Source organism: Aedes aegypti, chromosome 3 (assembly GCF_002204515.2).
Source record: "Aedes aegypti strain LVP_AGWG chromosome 3, AaegL5.0 Primary Assembly, whole genome shotgun sequence".
Lineage (NCBI taxonomy): Eukaryota > Metazoa > Arthropoda > Insecta > Diptera > Culicidae > Aedes > Aedes aegypti.
Genome location: NC_035109.1, coordinates 197,401,785 through 197,426,753, shown reverse-complemented (window position 1 = coordinate 197,426,753; position 24,969 = coordinate 197,401,785). Strand labels below are relative to the sequence as shown.

Genomic DNA, 24,969 nt, shown 5'->3' with positions numbered 1-24,969 from the left:
TCTCAATATATGTACCAATATATAAATGACATGCTCACTAGCGCCGCCTGGTGGCAAAATCTTGAAAATTTTGGCTAAAATAATGTTAGCCCTTGTACTACTGAACAACTTTGCCAAATACGCCATATTTATAAGTGGGCAGGCTACTGTGTTATCCGCAAAACAAAAATTCACTGCTCGCTACCCAGCCAACATTTTGGTAGATATAATTTTTGCAATACATCATTCTATGAGAATCAATCCACTCGTATAACATGCATGAAGAGGCTATATACATACCAAAGGTTGGTTTGACTTTATTAACGAGATTTTTAGCCCTGGGCTAGTTCATCTCGGGACCAACGGCTTTACTTCCCTTCCGAAGGAAGTCGTCACTATAACTTTTTACGTCATAAGTGACTATGTCGGGGATGGGATTCGATCCCAGGTCCTCGGCGTGAGAGGCGAGTGTTCTAACCACTACACCAGGTCCGTCCCCACATACCAAAGTAGAGGCCAAATACCAACTTCGCACGATTTTTTTATATTTTCTGCGACCAGAAATAAGATGCTACAAAATTTGGATAAAAATTAAAAAAAAAAGTTTTCTTCTTGTCTCGAATACAGGACGTAGAGGAGAATGATATACAATTTGTGCTAATAATTATTCATTTTAATTTGGAATATTGTGCTATTCTGATTTTTGACGTAAGAACATGTGATTTTAAGCGCACATTCTTATACGATACGTGGTTCACTGGGTAGCGCCACCTGGTGAAAAAAAAACGAATCTCTTGGCTCAAAACTTGTTAGCCCTTGTACTGCTAAACAACTTTGCCGAAGAAGCCTGACTGCTGAGATATCCGCAAAAAAAAGTTTCATGCTCACTAGCACCACGTGGTGACAAAACCTCAAATCTCTTGGCATAATTTCGTAACTTTTGGCTCAAATAATGATAGCCTTTGTGCTACTGAACATCTTTGTTGAAGGTGCCATCTATCTAAAAGGTCAGACTATTGGGCTAACCGCAGAACAAAAATTCAATGCTCACTAGCGCCACCTGGTGAGAAAATATCGAATCTCTTGACTCAAATAATGATAACCCTTGTGCTACTGAACAACTTTGCCGAAGACGCCATCTTTCTAAGTGGTCAGGCCACTGAGCTATTCGCATAACAAAAAATCAATGCCCACTAGTGCCACCAGGTGAGAAAATATCGAATCTCTTGACTCAAATAATGATAGCCCTTGTGCTACTGAACAACTTTGCCGAAGACGCAATCTTTCTAAGAGGTCAGACTACTGGGCTATCCGCAAAACCAAAAATTCAATGTTCACTCGCTAGTGAACCACCTGGTGAGAAAATATCGAATCTCTTGACTCAAATAATGATAGCCCTTGTGCTACTGAACAACTTTGCCGAAGACGCCATCTTTCTAAGTGGTCAGGCCACTGAGCTATTCGCATAACAAAAATTCAATGCCCACTAGCGCCACCAGGTGAGAAAATATTGAATCTCTTGGCTCAAATAATGATAGCTCTTTTACTACTGAACAACATTGCCGAAGACGCCATCTTTCTAAGAGGTCAGGCTACTGGGCTATCCGCAAAACAAAAATTCATTGCCCACTAGTGCCACCTGGTGAGAAAATATCGAATCTCTTGACTCAAATAATGATAACCCTTGTGCTACTGAACAACTTTGCCGAAGACGCCATCTTTCTAAGTGGTCAGGCCATTGAGCCATCTGCAAAATAAAAATTCAGTGCTCACTAGTGCCACCTGGTGAGAAAATATCGAATCTCTTGACTCAAATAATGTTGGCTCGTATACTACTGAACAACTTTCTAACAGGTCAGGCTACTGGGCTATCCGCAAAACAAAAATTCAATGTTCACTAGCACCACCTGGTGAGAAAATATTGAATCTCTTGGCTCAAATAATTATAGCTCTTGTGCTACTGAACAACTTTGCCAAAGACGCCATCTTTCTAAGTGATCAGGCCTAGCTACACCTAGCGAGAAAATATCGAATCTCTTGACTCAAATAATGATTGCCTTTGTGCTACTGAACAACTTTGCCGAAGACGCCAACTTCCTAAGTGGTCAGGCCACTGAGCCATCTGCAAAACAAAAATTCAGTGCTCACTAGCGCCACCTGGTGAGAAAATATCGAATCTATTGGCTCAAATAATGTTAGCCCTTGTACTACTGAACAACTTTGCCGAAGAAACCATCTTTCTTAGTGGTCAGGCCACTGAGCTATCCGTAAAACAAAAATTCAATGCCCACTAATGCCACCTGGTGAGAAAATATTGAATCTCTTGGCTCAAATGATGTTAGCCCTTGTACTACTGAACAACTTTGCTGAAGACGCCATCTTTCTAAGTGGACAGGCCATTGAGACATCCGCAAAACAAAAATTCAGTGCTCACTAGCGCCACCAGGTTCATATAGGGCAAATAGGAAAAAGCGCCTCTGCTGGACTAGATAGTTCTCAACTAAAAGGATGATCCTCATCCCCTTAATGTAAATCGCACTGAGTGCTGCAACTTCGCTGAAGATAATACTGCGCTACACCCCAAATTGATGCAATCTCATAAGCCCTGGGAAGAATTGTTGCTTTAAAATATTGAGGGTTCGAAAATATGAATTTTGCAAATATGTAATTCTAAAATATTGAATCAAAATATCGATATATCGTAATATCATTTGATATATTTGAAGAGCGCAAAATTCTTGTATGTATCGCTTAGTTACCTAACGTTAAATTTCCTACGATTCGCAAACAATTCTTTGAACCCTCATATAACCGGCATTTTGTTTGATATGGACAGGAATATCTTCTTTTCTTGATAAATCATATAACAATTGGTATGTGAACCGCTTTCAAATATTTAAAAATAAGTTGTACTACGAGAAAACCCTTCAATTGTTATCCAAATATTAGTTTACGATATATCGGAAGGAAATATCGATACCAAAATATCAAATATCGAAAGCAAAATATCGATATTCCGATCTATCGAAAGTATCTGAACGTCTCTAAGCCCATGACCTCCTTATTCGACCCGAATTTTTTTAAATAATTTTTCTTGGTCAAAAAATAAATCTCGCGAACGAATTTCGGAACATGTTGTACTTGTTTCTAAGATCATTCACAAATATCTTTCTTGTATGTAATTAATCCCTTAAATCTTTCTTATAAATATTCAAGATTTAGGAATACGAATTTTTATAACATTTTTTTGTCAAAAAAACATTTGATGAAAGATATAGGGAATAATTTGTACCTGTTTTCGCAGACCATATTCGAATTAAACGTGGTTCTCTGATATTTGTCGACACATAGCTGAATATTGCTTTTGGAATAACAGTGATGTTTATGTTTACTCAACATCATGCAAGCAAACAAAACATTATTGTATTGAACAAAGTTTATATCAAGCATCTAAATCAATGATTTATTTGACAAAACTTCAACGTTGCTGATATTGCTGTTACTTTCACGCGATACGCGACTGCTTCTTATAAAATTTTCATTCATTAAATGAGCGATCAGATTCGAAACGACTCGTAAATTGGACTATTCAACGTTACATAAACAAGACAGGCATTTCATATGAAAATATATTGTTTTCAGTCCCTTGTACCGCGACTAATCTACTAATAACAGCGCGCTGCGTATTCAAAGATTATCTGATAGATGCGTAATGTTTCAAACATGATTCTATATTGCTACGAGTCGAGCCGCGTCGCGATTTGGTTGTGCGCCATCTGGTTTGGTGACAATCTGACGATAGCATCCTGCATTCTACATGATTCGGCCCTGCCTATTTCAGGCGTGTGTGGCAGCGTTACTTCTCAAATGACGTTTCTTTATCCGCACGGCAGCTGGCTGGAAAAATATGTCGCTGCTAAGTGGGGTCACGCCAAATTTTTCAAAAATTTGGTGTAAAAATGCTCAAATTAGAGCCCCCGACTATGCCTATGACCTGCAGGGGAATATGAGGGTGCAGGATATACAAAAATATGGGTATAATTTTGGTTTATAAGCTTTGAATGAGAGGGTGAAAAAATCATTCATTTCAATACACTGATCCGTATACGCACGCGTTACGCGTTCAATTTTTTGAACCAGTTTGTGGAAAATTGGGGAAAACCCTTGGGAAAAACGTTCATATTTTCAATTTATCACCTGAATCCAGTTAGTTACCCTTTATATAGTAATTGAAAATATTTTGTAAATTTATATCCAGCCCAGTCGTTCCATATTTAGGCACATTTCCACGGTACTAAAGTATCAAATTTTCCGGGAAAATCGAGAACTGATTTTCCGGAAAATACCTCAGTGACAATGTTTGAGATCATTTAAACCTTTCTGAGTAGAAAAAAGTATATGTCACCGCTTTAAATTTCTTGAAAATAACGTAAATACCTAATTGGTGGAAAAAATTTCCCGACTTTGCTTGTTTCGCCGAAGTAAGCTGGAAAAACGAGGGAAAATTCTGGAAAAGTTTTTTCCACGATTTGAAGGAAACATGATTCCTCGTAGCGTGAAAGGTTTTATATGACCCAATTCGGTCAGGTTTAAGCAGCCCAATGGTCTAAAGTCAGCATAACGCCTTCGCTCCCATACAAATTTCAAATCGCTCAAACCCATTAGACGATCGCCTTAACGGATTTAAATTATTTTTTGTCAGTACACTGGCACACATACCTAGTTTCTAAAAGTGGCCACAGGATTTCTGGAATGTTCATGTGTCCGGAGTTATTCAGGTGGATTACTGGGTCAGGTCGGCTGAAAAGGGTGCTGTACTTCTGTGCCCCTGAAGGTAGGCAAATTTCAAGTTACAGATAATTTCCTGAATCGGCTATTATGTGGCCACTATATCAAGGAATTTAAAGAAAAACGCATAAGCGTAAACCTTTTGAGAATCGATTGAATTGGATAAACATGTGTCCTGCATTTGTTTTGGGTCCCCAGGATGCCTCGAATTTACGACTAAGTGGCCAATTTGTATCTAAACATATGTGTCAAGCCCATGGGAACGTATTTCAATAAATTATTATGTTGAATCTCTACTGTTAGAGAATTGAAACGGTTTAGAATCCAACATATATATAACCAGTTCTTTAGGGCATTAAGCCCGAGTGGCCACGTCCAGTACATTCTAAACGGTGCTTACGCCTTCATTTATAACGTTGAATAGCAGATCTTAATGATTTATGCAAATTAAAATAATTGCCATTGCAAATAAATAAAGATAACTTGTCGTGTCCCAAAAATTAGCCCTTGTTACCAGACCTGACCCAGTGACCCAACAAAATATCTCAGACCACAGGAACATTCCCGAGATCCCTTGGCCATTTTTAGGAACTAGATATGTGGGCCAGTGTACTGACAAAAAATTATTTGAATCCGTTAAGTATTCGCTGAGCGGTGAAGGTTTTAGTATTCTTGCTTTCACTCAGGCCTATACGGGTTAAAGGGTGTCCACGATGAAATTGCCACACACAAAATTGATTCGCAAAATTCGAGTTTTCCTCCGATTGTCATTAAATTTTCAGGGATTGAAAAATAACTATTAAACTTCATTTTACCATTTTACTCGTATTTTATTTACAGTGCATACGCAAATGCACGCACCTTGGCCTTAACCCGGCCATAAGATTCTGCACAACATGTGAATCAACCGTTTTTTGCATGTAAACTCATACTTTCTTCAGTTCCTCGACTGTCTTCACTACCTTAGGTCGTTTAAGAAGGTGCTGCTTCATAATCGCCCAGTACTTCTCGATGGGGCGGAGCTCCGGAGTGTTGGGAGGGATGGACATTTTCGGCACGAAATTGACCTTATTGTCCGCATACCACTTCAGCACGTCCTTGGAGTAGTGGCATGAGGTCAAATCCGGCCAGAAGATTGTTGGGACGTTGTGGGCCTTCAGGAGAGGAAGCAGCCGCTTCTGGAGGAACTCTTTCATGTACACCTGTCCGTTCATCGTGTCTTGGGTCACGAAAGGTGCACTCCGCTTCCCGCACGTGCAGATGGCTTGCCAAACCAGGAATTTCTTCGCAAATTTGGACATCTTCTAAGTGCGGACATGCTCCGGAACGCTGAACTTATCCTTGGCTGTTAAAAACAGGTTGCCGGGGATCTGTTTGAAGTCGGCCTACACATATGTTTCGTCGTCCATGATGCAGCATTCAATTTTCGTCAGCATGTTGAGGTACAACTTCCTGGCACGGGTTTTGGCGGTCTTGTTCTGCTTCTCGTCGCGATTAGAGGCCTTTTGTACATTGAACGTTCGAAGTCCAGCCTTAGTTTTGGCCTTCCGGACAAAACTTCGGCTTAGGTGCAGGTTCTTAGCCACATCCCGAACGGAGGCGTTCGGGTTTCGGTTGAAGGCCCCAACCAGGGACGAAAATACTCAATCTACACTCGCGTACATGATACTTGCTGGGTAGAATCTTCGTTGATTTTTATTTGTTTTTATGCTCACCTTGACAACACAACAGAGATAGGCAAAGCGCTTGCGCAAGATTATCAGTTTCCTTCTAACCTGCTGCTACTCAACCGCTTTTTGATAATCGGAAACAAAAAATGATATTCATTCTAACCAGCTTGACTTTTTTACATTCCGCTTCGGGAAGTTGTAATTTTTGCACGAGACACACTAAAGACGCGCCAATATAATCCATTCCGTGCATCGGATCCTTCATTACCCGTTTAGCAGCATATTTTTTTAATTAATTTGAACCTCATTGATAATCAATTTTCTAAAACTGACACTCTTCTGCTTCTGATATTCAAAAGCACCAACGATATACGGGCATCGTTGTTTGTTTTGCCCATCTACTTTTGTGTTTTCTTCATTGGTACAATCATATTGGTGTTGGTGCGGTTATTTTGATGGTGGCATAAATTCAGTGAATTGAATATAGTGAGCATGATTTTTTTCGTCCCTGGCCCCAACTACGCGGTCATGATTTTTGGTGTTGGACGGAATACTTTTCCTTTACATCTGGGCTTCCGATCGGTGGTCAATCGATCCTCGAACCACTTAATCACTCACGACACCGTGGAATTCGCGATTCCCAACGTTTTAGCGATGGAACGATGCGAGAGATTCTTGTTCTCGTGATGAATGCGCAAGATTTTATTACGCACGAGCTGTTTTTTCGACTTCATTTCCGCGAGTTTTGATCACAGCAGTTTAAAAGCAGTTTTTTCGTTCAAAATCCAGAAAATTTACTGCAAAATATGTTTACTGTATTCTATTCTCCAACCGAAACACAGTGAACACATTTTCATCGAATAATTTTTACATTTGAACAGAAAAGCTGCTTTTGAAATTTCGATGATTACGATGACGGAGCGTTGAACGTTAGCAAACGTAAGCAAACACCACACTCCTATTTTCCCACAATAACCAAGTAAACAGGGAGCCAAAAGTACGGTGCGTCGTTCCCCGTGTGAAGTATTATTTTCTTACGGAAATGTTAGACATATTTTACACTGTGCGATATGCATTTTTATCATGGTTATGTCTAGCTTTTATGTGCCTTTGTAATTTGAAAAATGCTTTTTGATGCCAGTGAGATTACCAATAATAAAAAAATTTCATATCATTGGATTTATCAACCCAATAGAAACAAAGCCCGCATCAGAGATTAGTTCTTTGGCAGTTATAAACTGATACTTTCTTTGTTAACGTTGCAATTTTTGTATACGTTTTGTGTGTAAATCAAATTATTATTGTGTATTAAATTACTCAAGAATTCCATACTAGAAACCTTCCTGCCCGAAAAAATTCTAAACAGTACCGGAATTCGAAGCAAGACGTCTTGAACGTTGCTTAGAGTTCAATTCACAAAAGTTTCAACAAATATCCAGCAGTCAGAAGAATACAATTCCTAATTATGAAATGTCAGCTAGAATCAAGTAAACGATTTCAATAGCTTCATTTTATTTATTATAGTTAACATCTACACAGATAACACTGAATCAACAATTTCACGCCACAATACTCGGTTCGTGGCCGCATCTCTCCATCCTCGGTTCTGCCCCACGCTCACCAGATCGATACGCACTTGGTCCGCCCACCTAGCTCGCTGCGCTCCACGCCTTCTTGTGCCAACCGGATCCGAAGCGAACACCATCTTTGCAGGGTTGCTGTCCGGCATTCTTGCAACATGCCCTGCCCATCGTATCCTTCCAGCTTTGGCCACCTTCTGGATACTGGGTTCGCCGTAGAGTTGGGCGAGCTCGTGGTTCATCCTTCGCCGCCACACACCGTTCTCCTGCACACCGCCGAAGATCGTCCTAAGCACCCGACGTTCGAAGACTCCAAGTGCTTGCAGGTCCTCCTCGAGCATCGTCCACGTTTCATGCCCGTAGAGGACTACCGGCCTTATGAGCGTTTTGTACATGGTACATTTGGTGCGGGCGTGGATCTTTTTTGACCGCAGCTTCTTCTGGAGGCCATAGTAGGCCCGACTTCCACTGATGATGCGCCTCCGTATTTGACGGCTAACGTTATTGTCAGCCGTCAGCAAGTATCCAAGGTAGACGAACTCGTCGACCACCTCGAAAGTATCCCCGTCTATCGTAACACTGCTACCTAGGCGAGTCCTGTCGCGCTCGGCCCCACCAGCTAGCATGTACTTTGTCTTGGCCGCATTCACCACCAGTCCAACTTTTGCTGCCTCGCGTTTCAGGCAGGTGTACAGGTCTGCCACCTTTTCAAATGTTCGGCCGACGATGTCCATATCATCCGCGAAGCAAACAAATTGACTGGATCTCGTAAAAATCGTCCATCACCTTGTCGTAGTCCCCGGTGGGATCCAAATGAACTGGAGTGTTCGCCTGAAACCTTCACACAATTTTGCACACCTTCCATCGTCGCTCTTATCAGTCTCGTGAGCTTCCCGGGAAAGCTGTTCTGGTCCATGATTTTCCATAGCTCTACGCGGTCGATACTGTCGTATGCCGCCTTGAAATCGATGAAAAGGTGATGCGTTGGGACCTGGTATTCACGACATTTTTGGAGGATTTGCCGTACAGTAAAGATCTGGTCCGCCCAGACAACCAAAATGTACGTATAACGAAATCACCTGGAGGCTTTGTATGTGCAACATTTCACTTATAAGATGTCGCGAAAAGGCCTTCTACGTACAAAAGTGGAGGCGATATGCGTGCATATATTATGCGATGAATAATAACATACATTGCGAGTGTATAAATATTCTACCGAACTAACCTGTAATCTTATGCGACTTAACTAATGATAACAAATGTTGATTTGACAGCTGCTACGGATTGATTCGACTTACTTTGTACGAGTGTACGGGACGAAACAAAATGTACAAATGAACTCAGAAAAAAGTGTTTTATGCGAGGAAGCTCATCAATCTGACGAGTTTATCCACTGTGTTTTGCGGGTTTGATGTAATTAGTATGAATAAACGAGTTGTAGCGTGAACTTTCATGCGATTTCTGGTTGTCTGGGCGTTGTCGATCGGCCGTCAACGAAGCCGGCTCGATAACTTCCCACGAACTCGTTTACTACAGGTGACAGACGACGGAAGATGATCTGGGATAATACTTTGTAAGCCGCATTTAGAATGGTGATCGCTCGAAAGTTCTCACAATCTAGCTTGTCCCATTTCTTGTAGATGGGGCATATTACCCCTTCCTTCCACTCCTCCGGTAGCTGTTCTGTTTCCCAGATTGTGCCTATCAGCTGGTGCAGACAAATGGCCAGCCTCTCCGGACCCATCTTTATGAGTTCAACTCCGATACCATCCTTACCAGCAGCTTTATTGTTCTTGAGCTGGTGAATGGCATCCTAAACCTCCCTCAAAGTGGGGGCTGGTTGGTTTCCATCTTCCGCAGTACCGACGAAGGCGTTTCCTCCGTTGTCCCGTCCTCCATTGCCTATGCTCTCAGCGCCATTCAGGTGCCTTTCGATCACCTCACGCTCGTCCGTCAAAATGCTCCCATCCTTATCCCTGCACATCTCGGCTCGCGGCACGAAGCCGTTGCGGGATGCGTTGAGCTTCTGATAGAACTTACGCGTTTCTTGAGACTGGCACAGCTGTTCCATCTCCTCGCACTCCGTCTCCTCCAGGCGGCGTTTTTTCTCCCGAAAGAGGCGGGTCTGCTGTTGCCGTTTCCGTTTGTAGCGTTCCACGTTCTGCCGGGTCCCTTGCTGCAGCATGACCGCCCGCGCTGCATTCTTCTCCTTCAAAACCTCCAGGCACTCCTCGTCGAACCAATCGTTCCGTCGACTCCGTTCCACGTACCCGACGTTGCTCTCAGCTGCATCGTTGATGGCTGCTTTTACTGTTCTCCAGCAGTCCTCAAGAGGGGCTTCGTCCAGCTCACCCTCTTCCGGTAATGCAGCCTCGAGGTGCTGCGCGTATGCCGCTGCGACATCCGGTTGCTTCAGCCGCTCTAGGTCATACCGGGGCGGCCGTCGTTACCGTACGTTGTTAACGACGGAGAGTTTTGGGCGCAGTTTGACCATCACCAGATAGTGGTCAGAGTCGATGTTAGCGCCACGATAGGTCCTGACGTCGATAATGTCGGAGAAGTGCCGACCATCAATCAGAACGTGGTCGATTTGCGATTCTGTCTGCTGTGGTGATCTCCAGGTGTATCGGTATGGAAGGCTGTGCTGGAAGTAGGTGCTACGAATGGCCATATTCATGGAGGCGGCAAAATCTATTAGTCGTAGGCCGTTCTCGTTCGTCAGCCGGTGGGCACTGAACTTTCCAATCGTCGGTATGAATTCCTCCTCCTGGCCAACATGAGCGTTTAGATCTCCTATGATGATTTTGACGTCGTGGCTTGGGCAGCTGTCGTACCCGCGTTTGAGCTGCGCGTAAAAAGCGTCTTTACCATCATCCGTGCTTCCGGAGTGAGGGCTGTGCACGTTTATTATGCTGAAGTTGAAGAACCGGCCTTTGATCCTCAACTTGCACATTCTCTCATTGATCGGTCACGCGCCTCTGCATATCACCCATCACTATAAAAGCTGTTCCAAGCTCGTGTGTGTTGCCGCAGCTCTGGTAGATTGTATGGTTACCTCTAAACGTTCGCACCATTGATCCCTTCCAACACACTTCCTGCAACGCTACGATGCTGAATCCACGGTCCTTCAACACGTCGGCGAGTATGCGTGTGCTCCCGATGAAGTTGAGAAATTTACAGTTCCACGTACCGAGCTTCCAATCGCTAGTCCCTTTACGTCGCTGTGGTCTTCGCCGATTGTCCCGGTTCGTATTCTCTCGTTGATTATTCGTTGCTTGATTTTTTTACGGCTGGCTCGCAGGGCCTGACACCAACCGCCTAGATTTCCGGAGGACCATTCCCCCTAAATGTTCGGAGGACCATAGTGCATAGTTTAGCTTAGAGTCCTTCTCTGGCACTCGGACGATGATCAGCCGTCCCTGACATGGGGAACAGACGCTGTTGTGAGCCGCTCCTAACATGGAGTACAGACGCTCAAGGTTTGCAGAAGCAAAAGCAAAAGCAAACCCCCCCTTCCCTGTCAGCATACGACCCAAGTTCCCACCGGGAGTTGGTTACCCGATCTTCCCTAAGGTTACTCGTACCCCGGCCAGTACCGCGAGGAGGTAGGGATAGGAGTTGCTGGGCAAGAGGCTAAGGACCGCACAGAGGGGTCTATTTTATTCCTTCAGGTACGCGAGGTACCAATGGTACGCCATGCCCAGCCATTTACCAACCATTTCAATAGCTTATAATCAAGTATTTGTTTATGTCCATATATTTCATTCATCCTAATTATTTTCTGTTTCTTCTTCTCTCCATTATTATAGAGATATCCCTGAAGACGTGCTTAATACATACTGTTGGATTCATTCAACATATACAGTAGTTGACGCCTTTATGAAGAAACAAGGTCAAGAAGTGCCATTTCCAGGAGTAGATAACTCACAACGAAGCGGTGCATTGACAATTAGGCATACCAAGTACTATCAATGGGTAGCATTTACCTTATTTTTTCAGGTAAGTAGATTGAATTACAATGTAATACATTTTACATTCACCCATATTCACGATTGCCACAATCATTCAATTCATTAATCATCTGTCACGGTATGCAAAAAAAAAAATGTTTCAAGGCTTGCAATTAAATCACATTTCAATTTACAAATATATATTACGTTCCTTGATAGCACTGGAATCGTTGGTTGATATTTAGTCAGATTTCTGCTAGTAAAATATTTCTGCCAGTATAATATTGCGAATCTATTTTCTCAAATCCGCATACTGTCCAACAACTTGCACAAGCGTGGTCCAAGTACCGGGTTATGTGCCAGCCAAAAAGTTAATAAAGAAATGTCAAAATGTTCCTCGCGGAGAGAGGAGCTGTTCATGCTAGGATGTGATACGAATACTCATCATTCAGTTTGGAGTAGCACCGATATAGATAATATGGGAAAAATCTCCTAGAATACATAATCAACAATAACATTGCCTTTTGTAACAAAGGATGTGAACCAACCTTTGTAAATTCCATCAGGCAAGAAGTTTTGGATTTGACGCTATGCAGTGCAAGCACACCAGAAATTATTAAAACAGGTAGGTATTAAGGTGAAGATGAATCAAAGCCAAACATCAAATTTTCAAGAGCACAAATCTGGAGAACCGAACACCCGTTTGAACTGAAAACTTAATCGACTGGTCACCACCAGCGAGTAACCAATCGATTAAGTTTTCAGCTCAAACGGATGCTAGGTTCTCTAGATCCGTGCTCTTGAAAATTTGAGGTTTGGCTTCGATTTATCTTCACGTTAAATGAAACTTACCTGTCTGACCACAAATATTGTTTGAATATCAAGCAAATAGTATCAAAACTGATATTTATCATAATTTTGATGATTTCATTGTTTTTCGGTGAACCAGTCGATATGATGTTTGAACAACTGCTGTAAACTAAACATTCCATATACTTCGCAATTGTTGTGTAAAGAACACTGCTGAGAAGCAGGCTCTGTCCCAGTAGGGACGTAACGCCAGAAGAAGTGTAACCAAAATACAATGGAACACAAAAGTATTGTTTACAAAAAAAAATGTGACACAAAAACGGGAAATTGGAGAAAAAGAAAAAAGATTTTCTAAAATATGTAACGAGTATGACCATTCCAAATTTGATGTTAAAAGTACATCAAGTATGCATGAGAAGATTTTCATAATTGAGCATAGAATATGGATGATTTTGAATGGCATTACAGAATCATCAAAATAACTGTATTATCATTTTAAAATGCAAAAAATAACTTTGAATGAATGAATTGATTGAAATAAATTCCAATGCAAAATTACGCTTTTAATAAGAATTATTTTCGCTCATCAATTTTAAAATTTTGACGTCTTTAAATTTGAAAAAATTCAAATTTTTTTGGAGTATAGGAAGAATGTGGGATACAGAATCCACTGCGTTGATAAGTGGCATGAGGGTTGATCACAGCAATCGGTTTTAGACGTTCTTCTGTGATGCGGACTGTCATATTGTCAATGTTGGTATTCATCAAGGTATCTAAAAGGGAAGTAATACCATGTGTCATATTGCTGAACCCGCCATATTGAAAAAGCATACGACAGCTGGCCACTTTGTTTTCATGGAATAATCCAGCATGCCATGAAATCTAGTCTGCTTTTTTCTCTTCACAGTTTGTTTTGTTTGGTGCACGAACTGAAACGTCATGAATACTTGCCAGTGGAGGTAAAATATTGTAAAGATATCAGAAATCATTTGGAAGCTTTCTAGGATAATATGGTTTTTCATAGGAAGCATTGACAACAAGGTGAATGGTCGTCTGACGTATTTCTGCAGATATTAATCATGAGTATTCGGAATTTTTCAGGATACCCTCAATTGGATAACCGGAAAAACTAGAATGTTGGCAAGTTTCTGACGCAATTGCAAAAGTGCAATGCCAAAAATGATCCGATCAATTAAGTACTGTTTAGTTTGTTCCATTGCTTCAACAATAGAACTAATTTGTTTCAATCTTAGTCCTTCATCGTTAGTCTTGCAGCGTTTCATCCAGTTTTAGAATTTTTATCGAGACAAATAAAAAAAGAGCTGCAACAACGCTTTGCATGAATAAATTGAAATTTCCCCTTATTGTACACAGAAAACTTCATTATAATAAACTTCAATTGTGGCTCTTGCTGCTTGGCGGAATGCGTTTTAAGTTCCATATTGCTTGCTTTTTCTATGATTACCGACCATCGTATCACAGGAAGGTCACAGGAAGATAATCACAATTGGTTTCTCCATCCACCGTTCGGAAATCGATGAAAAACCTCACTGCGGTTTTTGGTGTTGGCAACCGTATTCTCGCAATCTCTATCTGCAAAAAAATATGTCGTCTAGAATAGAATTATGTGATTTCATCTTAGAGACAATGAAACTTTATCCAGCTTGCCTTCGCAAGCCTTTACTATGGCACACGCTACGATCTTGAATATTATAAACATCTCTATGGATACGAAAGGAACTTATGGAGGGCAAAATACAAAAACATATCGACCAGCTTGCTGACTCGCCGGCTGTCACTTTTTACCCCCTCTCGGTTTACCGCTCCCCGCTTCCAGTGACTGCTTAGATTGCTGTACCTGTACCTTCAATATACCTTGGTATCCATGACTAACACAATACTGTCACTTGCACAATAGATGCATTCACACTCTGCTTCACTTGCGATTCGATACTTGGCTTGGTAAGTCGTGTGAGCATCGCGTGGAGGGTGATTCTTTTCTCGTTGATAATATAAACTCCACACTTGCGTTTTTTGGTTTATCAATCAATTTCTTTGTAAGTACAGTACATTCTATATAACCCTTGATTTTTATTGAAGAAATTACTTGCAAATGATCACTAATATTCGCATAGATGATGATGATACCATTTCTTATACTTCCTAAATCATTCTTACATACAAAGTGGTCCAAAATGTTATTGCTAATTGGTCGAGGCACGAATGTATTCGAGCAAGCGTAATTATAGGTCTGAAGAAGGCTTTTGTATCAAACAACAATTTTGTTGTTCAATAAATTAATGTTTATGTTATTGACGAAAAAATGAGGATGTGGATTTTGAACCGAAACATGGCGGTCTGTATAATGCAACCCTTTTTTTATTAATCTCAATATGAACCAAATGAGAGGGACCTTCCTTAGCCGAGTGGTTAGAGTCCGCGGCTACAAAGCAAAGCCATGTTGAAGGTGTCTGGGTTCGATTTCCGGTCGGTCCAGGATCTTTTCGTAATGAAAGTTTCCTTGACTTCCCTGGGCATAAAGTATCATCGTACTTGCCACACGATATACGAATGCGAAAATGGCAACTTTGGCAAAAAAAGCTCTCAGTTAATAACTGTGGAAGTGCTCATAAGAACACTAAGCTGAGAAGCAGGCTCTGTCCCAGTGAGGACGTTAATGCCAGAAGACGAAGAAGACATAAACCAAATGAAATCCATCAGTTTCAATACTTTTCAAAACGTTGAAAACATATACAACAACACTTTTATGTTATCTAACAAGAATAGAGAAAAATTATCGAACTTTTGCATATCCATACCTTATAGCGATTCGAAAATAATTATCAACATAGAAAATAATTCAATTTAAAATCATCTGTACAATCATGATAAACATTTATTATACCATCCGTTTCGAAAACAAATTATTATAAGTACACACAACATTTACAAATTACATTAAATAAATTGGCTTAATTTTGGTGTGAACAGACGTTGTTCAAATTACTACACCCGGGTGGTCACTTGTCGTAAATGAGCTACTAACAAGTTTAGGGATTTGAAGTAATTGGTTTTGCAGATGACATTGTGATTAAAGTCAGAAAAAATCCTAAAATATTATTGCACGCATAATGCAAGCAGCTTTGAATTACACAATTGAATGGTGCGAACGTGAAGGACTAGACATCAATCCTAAAAAAATAAGCATCTTATTGTTTACTAGAATAAGAACTTTCAAGATATCGGATCTTTGTATGAGAGGGACTTCAATGACACTTTCATCGAATGTTGAATATCTGGGAGTCATTTCAAATTGCAAATTAAACTGGAGTCTACATATAAGTCGAATCCTCCATAAGGCAGCAAATGCACTATGGATAAAGAACTTTTGGAAATCAATGGGGACTGCGGCCAGATATGATCCACTGGATATACACGGCTGTTGTAAGACCCAGAATTACGTATGTTTTATTAGTATGGTGGTCAGAGACGTTGAAAAAGTGTACAATAAAAAACCATAAAAATTCAAAGACTGGCTACCATATCCATAATTCGCGACTACGAAGCAAAAAGAGATTCCACAAAGCACTCGCACCAACGGAAAACCTCGTAAGGAACTGTCATCGTGTGCGTGAAAAAAAAGTTTTTCTCACAGAAAACCGAAGAAAACATCAGCAGCTTCGTAGTCGCGAATAGGCGCTTTGCACAGCACACGTCTACAAAAGCACGGTTAAAAGAAACAAGGTATTATATTCCAAAAAGTGACATTTGGTAGTGACGTCATTCCTATCGCAAACTCGAACGAGTGCAAAAGAAAGCAAGGCCTGCTCTCTTTTACTATCCTTCAAGCCTACCTTGTTGTGTATACCGTGTACAAAAGCATTAAATGCAATGCCTTATCTACTCTCTCTGTGGGGTCATCCAAAAATGACATCCATCATTTAGGGAAGGGGGGGGGGTCTATGATAGTGTGACAGTGCATGTATTAGGTATTGGAAAAAGCGTAACAGAGGGGGAAATCCCGAAAAAAGATGGAAAAGCTGCACTATGGCTTAAAAGAACTACGGGTTTCTATGATGGTGACATCGAAGGTCATATGAAAATTTTGAAAAAAGTTCTAATTAATCCATAATCAATAATGACTGGATGGGAACAATATTTGATTTTGATCGTATGTACATACAATGTAGTAGAGCCGGATCGCTCCGTCTGGGATGTAGGAGAACCGCAAATTCACTCAGGATCAATAGTTTCAAACAAAACGATCAAGTGTGAGCAGCTGTTAAAGGATCCGGTGTATGTTTATCAGTTTGCTTAAGTAGATGGCCAATCGTCTTGCAGGCTGGAATACAAGCTAAAGACTGGATCGCGCAAAAATTGGTCATCTTTAAATTGATGTGTTTCAGTTAAAAATGCATTCATAAAATCCTGAAATGCTGCATTTGAAAGTTGAGTATATATACAATGGTTGCTAAGATGAGTTTTCACCGTTTGCACTCCAGTTTTCAAAATGATGTCCAAGTAAGGGGAGCAGCGTGTCACTTTACATTTCTGAATAGTTAGCTATTCATACGAATGCATTGTATTCTTCTTTCTGGTTCTTCCTTTCGAACTTGGACAGGGACTGTGAGTTTGAACTTAGTGTTCTATAAACACTTTCACAATCAATCAACACAAATTATAGTTAAGATTTCTTTTCTAAAATAATGACCCATAGTTCTGTTAATTTAGGAAAGCAAATCAAAGCTGTGCTTTTCACCAAAAAATGGTTCTAAGGAATAAGCTTGACAGGAGCGACAAGATGATTTTATCATTAATTGCGATGAAAATTAAAAGTTACGGAGACCACAACGTTCTCTGTAGTAGCCACAAATTATGAAGTTTTTTTTCTATCAGGTGTGTATACATTGTTTCTATACCTATGGAATTGATCATGATAGCTGAATCGAATCAACACTTGACATATGCAGCAGAGTTTTTCAATCAGAATAGGAAATCTCTGAAATGGATACACATTGGCAACACACGGCAGTATAGGCTTTATTCATGTGCTAATACGCAAAAGTCTTGAAAGATGGTTTACTTTGACGTGATTAACAGTGAATGGCACATATAATCTTAATATAGTTTCAAGTTCATGACAGGGGTCGTCCATAAACAACGAGGTCATTTAGGGGGAGGAAGGGAGGGTGTGTCTGGCTAATGACCGTTGTCTACACATTTTTTTTGTGTGGACAAAAGAGCACGAGGGCGGAAGGTCTGAAAATCCAGAAAAAACTACTCTACTCATATATTTCGCATTGTGCACATTATATGTTGGGTATGGAGTGCCCAATTTCCAATAGAAGAGCGGGATTACAGCAGATCGACATGGTGTATTCACCGCAATAATTTGTAATTAAATGAAGAATAATTCGGCGATGATAGCAAATCGATACGACGTAATCCCGCTCCTTTATTCTAAACTAGTGACCCCGGCAAACTTCGTCTTGCCATCAAGTAGGCTGTAGAAAAACGCTATTGATCGTCCCATTCCAAATGACAGTTTCGTTCGCGCTCGTTTTTCCAACTTTACCGGTGAATATCCTGGGATTTTCATATACATAAACACGTCGGAACCCTTGACGAACAAAACGGAGAAAGAATCATTCAAATCCGTTGACCCGTTCGTAAGCCATTTTGTGACATACAAACACCATTCCATTTTTATTTATACAGATATTGATTTTTCGTATTCGTGTTTTTAACCTGAATGAATATTATGTCTGTTGCTTTGTGGAAAAAGGATTTGATTTTTTGCATACCGTGGCCATATTTTGTTTGTATTTCACCTGCATCTTTTAAGATTTGAATCATCACTTATAATTATTTTATATAACATTAGTATAGTACTTCAAAAGATGTAAAAACCAAAATGCATAATCCTAACGAGAATCACAGTGTGTTTTTTGATTGTGTACAGTGCGGGCAAAGAATAAGAACAAGACAAGAACAAGTCAAGATTGAGCCAAATTAATTTTAAAGGTAGTTCTGAATATCAGTTTATGATATAATTTTACTAATTCATATCCATTATTGAAAAGATTAGAGTGAAGTTTAGTTTCGGGGGAAATGTCAGTATAGTGTTCTTTTTCTAGCATAGCAAAAAGAGTTTTGGAAAATATGTTGAAAATTTATATCAACTCAATTTAGGGATGGTACAAAACTTAGGTCACGCTATATTTCAACTATTGCACCCCCCCCCCCCCCCTTTGTCACGTTTTTTATATGAGTCTTCTGTTTTTTTTGTAAGGCTTGTCACGCTCGGCTTGACCCTCTCTTTGGAGCGTGACATAATATGTGCAAGACCCCTTAGATGTAAAACCAGATTTAACTGACATACGATTAACAGCAGTACAAGATTTAGTACAATATTGCTGATATCACCTCAAGTTGGGATATCTCAAAAGTGTGCACGCTTGAAGGAGTGATATTAGTTCAGGGTTACAACCAATCTAAATGGTGCCTTCGGTGCATTTTTCCTTGTACCTTATGTAACAAGTACAGCGAAAACACACTTCTCGCATAATCTGGGATAACGCCCTAAAAGCCATTGGTAACCACGTGTGTAGCTCGTTGTTTCTGAGCAAATGAATGTATATACATCCAAATCAATACCACTGGCAGGTAGATAATGATCCTTTCTTCACTATACAGTTGTTAAAAAACGTGTAAATCCATTCAAATCATCAGAAACAACAAGCTACACACATGGCTACCAATGGCTTTGAGGGCGAGATCATAAGTTATGCGAGACTTGTTCGGGTTCCCCCTCTCAAAAACATACATAAGTGTTTTGTCCTTATCTCTGTGATTACACGTGTAATTGAAACAATGGGTTATTCTTACTTCTAAGGAGTTGTTACAAAAAAAACAATGTTTTTCGATGTATTTTTGGAAAAATGTCACAATTTTAAGTAAAAATTTAGCGAACAAATTTCGAAAAATACACAAGAAGTGAGATTAACTCATTGCCTTTCGATTGCGCCATAGAGATTATCAATTAGACGTATAGATATCGACAAAATACTTTTTCATGTTTTTGAGAGGGTGAACACAAACTTTTGCACGAGAGTGTATTCGTTGCACTTGTTCCATGAACTACAAGGAAAAGTGCATCGAAAGCACCTTCAAGAATGTGGGTATCCCTGCACTACTATCACACATTAATGTAACGTGCACACTTTTGTTATTTTCCAACTTGTGGTGATATCAGCAATATTGTTCTAAATCCAGTACTGCCGTTAATCGAGTGTGCATTGAGATGATCCGATGCTAACGTGCATTTTTAATACCCTTTTTCTGTATCCTACAACAGTGCGATGGATCAATACACGATTTCACTAATTTGACGTTTGAGCGGTGCCAAATTTTATCGTTACCATCGTCATGTGAATAACACGGCACCGCTAAAACGTCAATGAGTGAACCTGTGTGCGATGGCCAGGTGTGGCCAGGTTGCTACTTTTGCGAAACTAGATGTATTAATAACTAGATGTATTAATAAATCTAGAGAAAACATCATACATGCTTTTCATTTAATACAAATACATACAGTCTGTGACATATGTTAGTAACCAAATGCTGTTTTTTCATACAAAATGCCCAAGTTTGGGGTGCTGTATCTCAGCTTCTGGTAGTCCGAATTGGCTGAAATTTGGATGACGATCTGGGACAAGCACTTTTCTCAGGTGTAAGTTAACATGTTTAGTTAACATTTGATAAATGTGGACCTGGTGAAATTTGGTATGGATTTGGGGATCACTAATTTATATTATTTATAAGAATGTTTTTGAATCCAACGATCATAATTTTATCAAGTGATTAATTTAACTCCAAAATAAGAGCCATCGAATTAAGATTTTACACATAACTTGGATTTCAGCATAAAAATCAGTTTTGATAGAAATTTCACTGTCGCGCTGTTGTACTTTGTACAACAGTTGTAATTTATATGGTATCATTTTGCAACAAAGATATCTATCGATACCAAACCAAAATGTATTCCTCAAGAATCTTCTTAAGAACAATACTCGACAGTTTTTATTAACAGTATGGCCCTTTATAATACGGTAAAATCAACAAATGTACATGGAAGTCGCATAATAATGAACGCACTATATACGGTTCGAGTAAACTATAGTTTGAAATCGGTATATCTCAAAATCCAGATAATAAAGAAACTTGGGATCTTTACTGAAGTTGTTCTGGAGATAAAGCGCTATTTGATGATATCTCATTTTATTCGGATTTTTACCGCTAGTTGGCACTAGTGGGCATGAAAGTTTTACTTTTGTTTTGCAGATATTTTAGGATCCTTACCATTTAAAAAGATGGCGTCTTCGGCAAAGTTGTTTAGTAAGTTATAGTCCTGAGCAACTCTGCCGAAGACACCATCTTTCTAAGTGATCAGGCTTCTGAGATATTTGCGAAACAAATGTTTTATGCTCACTAGCGTCGCCTGGTGGCAAAATTTTGAATCAACTAGCTCAAACAATGATAGTCCTTGAGTTACCAAACAACTTTGCCGAAGGCGCCATCTTTCTAAGTGGTCAGGATCTTGAGATCTGCGAAACAGAAGTTTCATGCTCACTTGCTCACTAGCGCCGCCTAGTGGCAAAATCTCGAATTTCTTGGCTAAAATAATGACAGGCCTTGAGCTACTGAACAATTTTGCCGAAGACGTCATCTCTCTAAGTGGACTACTGGGATATTCGCAAAAACAAGAGTGTTGTACAAAGTACAACGCGCAACTACTCGCGTTACAAAAATTCGCGCGACGACCGAAAGGTTAATTGTCGCATTAAATTTGTTGTAGTTGGAAACATTATACAATTTAGGCATGAAAACTATAAAAATTATCAATTTTGTCAAAAATTACTAAATATTTGTTTATTCATGATCATCTTTTTCCATTAGACATACAGTATTTTCATTTGTAAAATATGCGTTGATAAAACTAAAGAAAAAAAGTATTCAGAAATAGCATGCAAAACGTGGAAATAGATATTCTTGGATAAGACTTTGTTTTTAAACCATGAAGTTTGATATGTCGTTCAGAGTGTCAAGTAAATCATGATTTAAAATTTGATAATTTTACGAGCACTGCTGATAGCTTCTCAAATAAGATTTTTTTAATCATGTGAAAAGCCATTCATCTTCAGGCATATGAAACATTCGTTGCATACTCCAAAGCGTTCTGGGAAACTCTGAAGTAATTTAATCATTGTTTTTTTTTTTATGATTAATCATTATTGAATGCCCGAAAAGCTTTGAAGTATGCAACAAATGGGTTATACACTAGATAATGATGATTGCGTAATCACAAATCATGATTACATATATGATTAATTACTAACGCTTTGTCGTAAACAGATCTTGGAACTGGATATTGAAAAGACTACTGAAACTCCGCGATAATTCTGGAACTACCGTAATTTACGAATCTATACCTACGGTTATTGATTCTAGAAAAAAAGATCATTAAACCCATTATTGAACCTGAAAATGTGTCAAAGTTTCGTTTAAAAACGGTGAAAAACATAATTTTAAATTTGAAAATTTTGATCAAATTTGACTTCAAGTACGTAAGTAAATCGTGACCATCAATTATAATCACTAATCATGCAGAATTACAATTATAGATAACTAGTGATCCCGGCAAACTTCGTCTAGCCATCAAGTCATCAAGTAGGCTGTTGAAAAATGTCATGGTATCTCCTATACAAAATTACATATTAGTACTCCCCCGTTTTACCAAATTTTCCGATAACTTTCCTAAACTTGTTCGTCATACGAACACGTCGGAGCCCTTCAAGAAGATAACAGTGAAAGAATTGTGCAAATCGGATGTCCTGTTCTTAAGTTATTTCGTGACATACAAACACCACTCCATTTTTATTTATATAGATTTGAAAATAAGGTTTTATCATCAAACATTAATCACACTTTACCTTAATCATCAATCAAAATGATTAATCATGGCAGCAAAAATTATAATCGTTAGTCATAATCCTTAACAACAGTGAAATTAAATTTAATCATTAATCGATCGTTTAATCATTGGTATCAGTTAATCATTAACGCGTTAAATAGTAGACATTTATTTATTTCTTAATCAGCAATCACAAGCAATAACTTTTTCTTCTGAAATCCAAGACTGATTGAGATATTATATGGAAAATTCGGGCTCTCCAACTTTTAAACGCAATTTCTCAAGATAGGCTCAAAACACCTCGTAGAGTTTAGTGTTTTTGACAGAATTTTATAAAATGTCGGATTAACACGATGTTATTCGACGCAAAATCGATTTAAAGTTTCAAAATTAAGAAAATGTATGTTTCGCAACACTGTATCCAAAACAAATATTTTTTTCTAGACTTCTTAAATGATTTCCTTCAAAAATGCAGAAGGTCATTTTTTCTATGTCTAATAGTTCCGAAGATATAAATTGGAGATGATGAGTAAAATCATGGGTTTTGTGCGGCCAGTTGTGCGTGTAAAGCTATTATAATGCAGTAAAAGATAAAACAGCGGGTGCATTGCAGTTCGGTCTGCCGGACGCTCAATTTAAACAAATAATTAGGAATTCCCAAATGAAATAAAGTGAATAGATTATTAAATATATTGGCTTGTTCATTTATTATGTGTCTCATAATTAAGGATTGACATGAATAGACACGAGATAAGAATATAATCTTTCATGGCTCACAAAATCATCATCTACTATATATCCAATTCAGCATATGCGCTCAACTTTCCATTTGTTACATCTACAGACGGGAACAGCACGTAACGTGGCAGTGAAAAAAAAATCCACACACCATAATATAGGAGATTCAACGTGGCAGATGAAACATGTGTACCATGCGAGAACTCGTGTATTCACATGTCCGTTTATTCTCTCCAAATGGGCTTGTTCTTAAACCACGTTTACTGACATTCCAATGCTGTCCTGCACCAATCCAAAGAAAACGAATGAAAGGAAAATGTACAAAATTATAACGAAAATATATAAATATGTACCATCCTTATTACCGAAAACTCTCAAAATCAACACATACATTACGTATTTATAAACATTTCAAACTTAAACACATATTGCGAAGAGAGAGGCCAGATATTTTATGTTTTAAATAACGAATTGGCTACTAGTGTTAATTTTGGCGTCGAGACGCTAACAACGTCGCCGGGTGCGAGTGAAAATAAATCAGTATGTAAATATATTTTCGAACACCGTTTTTCGTCCGCTCGGTGCTGTAGTAAAATTATAATTTCGAAAAATTTATCAATTTCCACTAATTTGGCTGACTAATGAATGAAACAAATGAACGTTATTTGCTGTGTCTGCCAACGTCTTGTGAGAGTGCAAATGATAGGAGAGAAGATTGGATACAAGCTGGTACTATTAATAAAAATTGAAGAAAATACAGTGATTGATAGCCAATGAGTACGTACACATTACAATGATTGCAAAGAGTGAAGAAAAAGTGCCAGTGTAAAGAAAAAAAATGCTCATTGCAAATGATTTAAGTTTTATTTGCAAAGTGAAACTTCATCCATCAGGCTGTTTTCCCAATAGTACTGGATAATACCACCATCGGAAATTTTACAATACACCCTTGTGACGGGTGTGCGAACAGTTTGTCTGCTGCTGGGATTGGATTAAAAGACCGTATCGCATATACAACGTTGCTTTGAAAATAGAATAGTTTTGCCACGTCTCAAGTGTGCATCATCGTGAAAACGGTGGAAAACTGTGCGTCAGCAACATACGAATAACATTTTCTGTTTTCTTTGAATACTCGCGACTGGCCTCTGCTGATTTGAAGTTTTGCCAAATTTATGAGCTACCCTGAATCTTTCCAACAAAATGTTAGCAACAATAGGCTGGAATTATCAAATCCAATACTTTCATTCGCAATATAAGATACATTTATGGATTCGATTGATTTGTAATTTTCAAATGGCGTGAAATACAACATAATATCAGGAAAGTTTAGAGTAATAGATAGATAACTTAATCTTAATTTTTCTATTTTCCTCACTGAAAATGTCTAAAATTTTAGCTTTGCCTGAGGAAAAGCTTTCACCTGGTTGCAATTACAGGTTATTGCAGGGTCGTTAAAAGTACATGCATATAGCTGGAAATAA

At 39.1% G+C, this 24,969-nt stretch overlaps 1 protein-coding gene across 12 annotated transcripts in view; it reads left to right on the top strand.

Annotated features, from left to right (window-relative positions):
- The window catches only part of LOC5579528 (innexin shaking-B), a 277,178-nt gene that overhangs the window by 198,451 nt on the left and 53,758 nt on the right, over positions 1 to 24,969 (top strand). For 11 of the 12 annotated variants that reach the window (XM_021853970.1, XM_021853971.1, XM_021853974.1 and 8 more), the window contains one exon: positions 11,827 to 12,016. In XM_021853970.1, the coding sequence (XP_021709662.1) occupies positions 11,827 to 12,016 (190 nt within the window). Of the gene's footprint in view, positions 1 to 11,826; positions 12,017 to 23,976; positions 24,397 to 24,969 lie in introns of those variants that run through there. The other variant, XM_001647785.2, reaches the window with a different exon arrangement.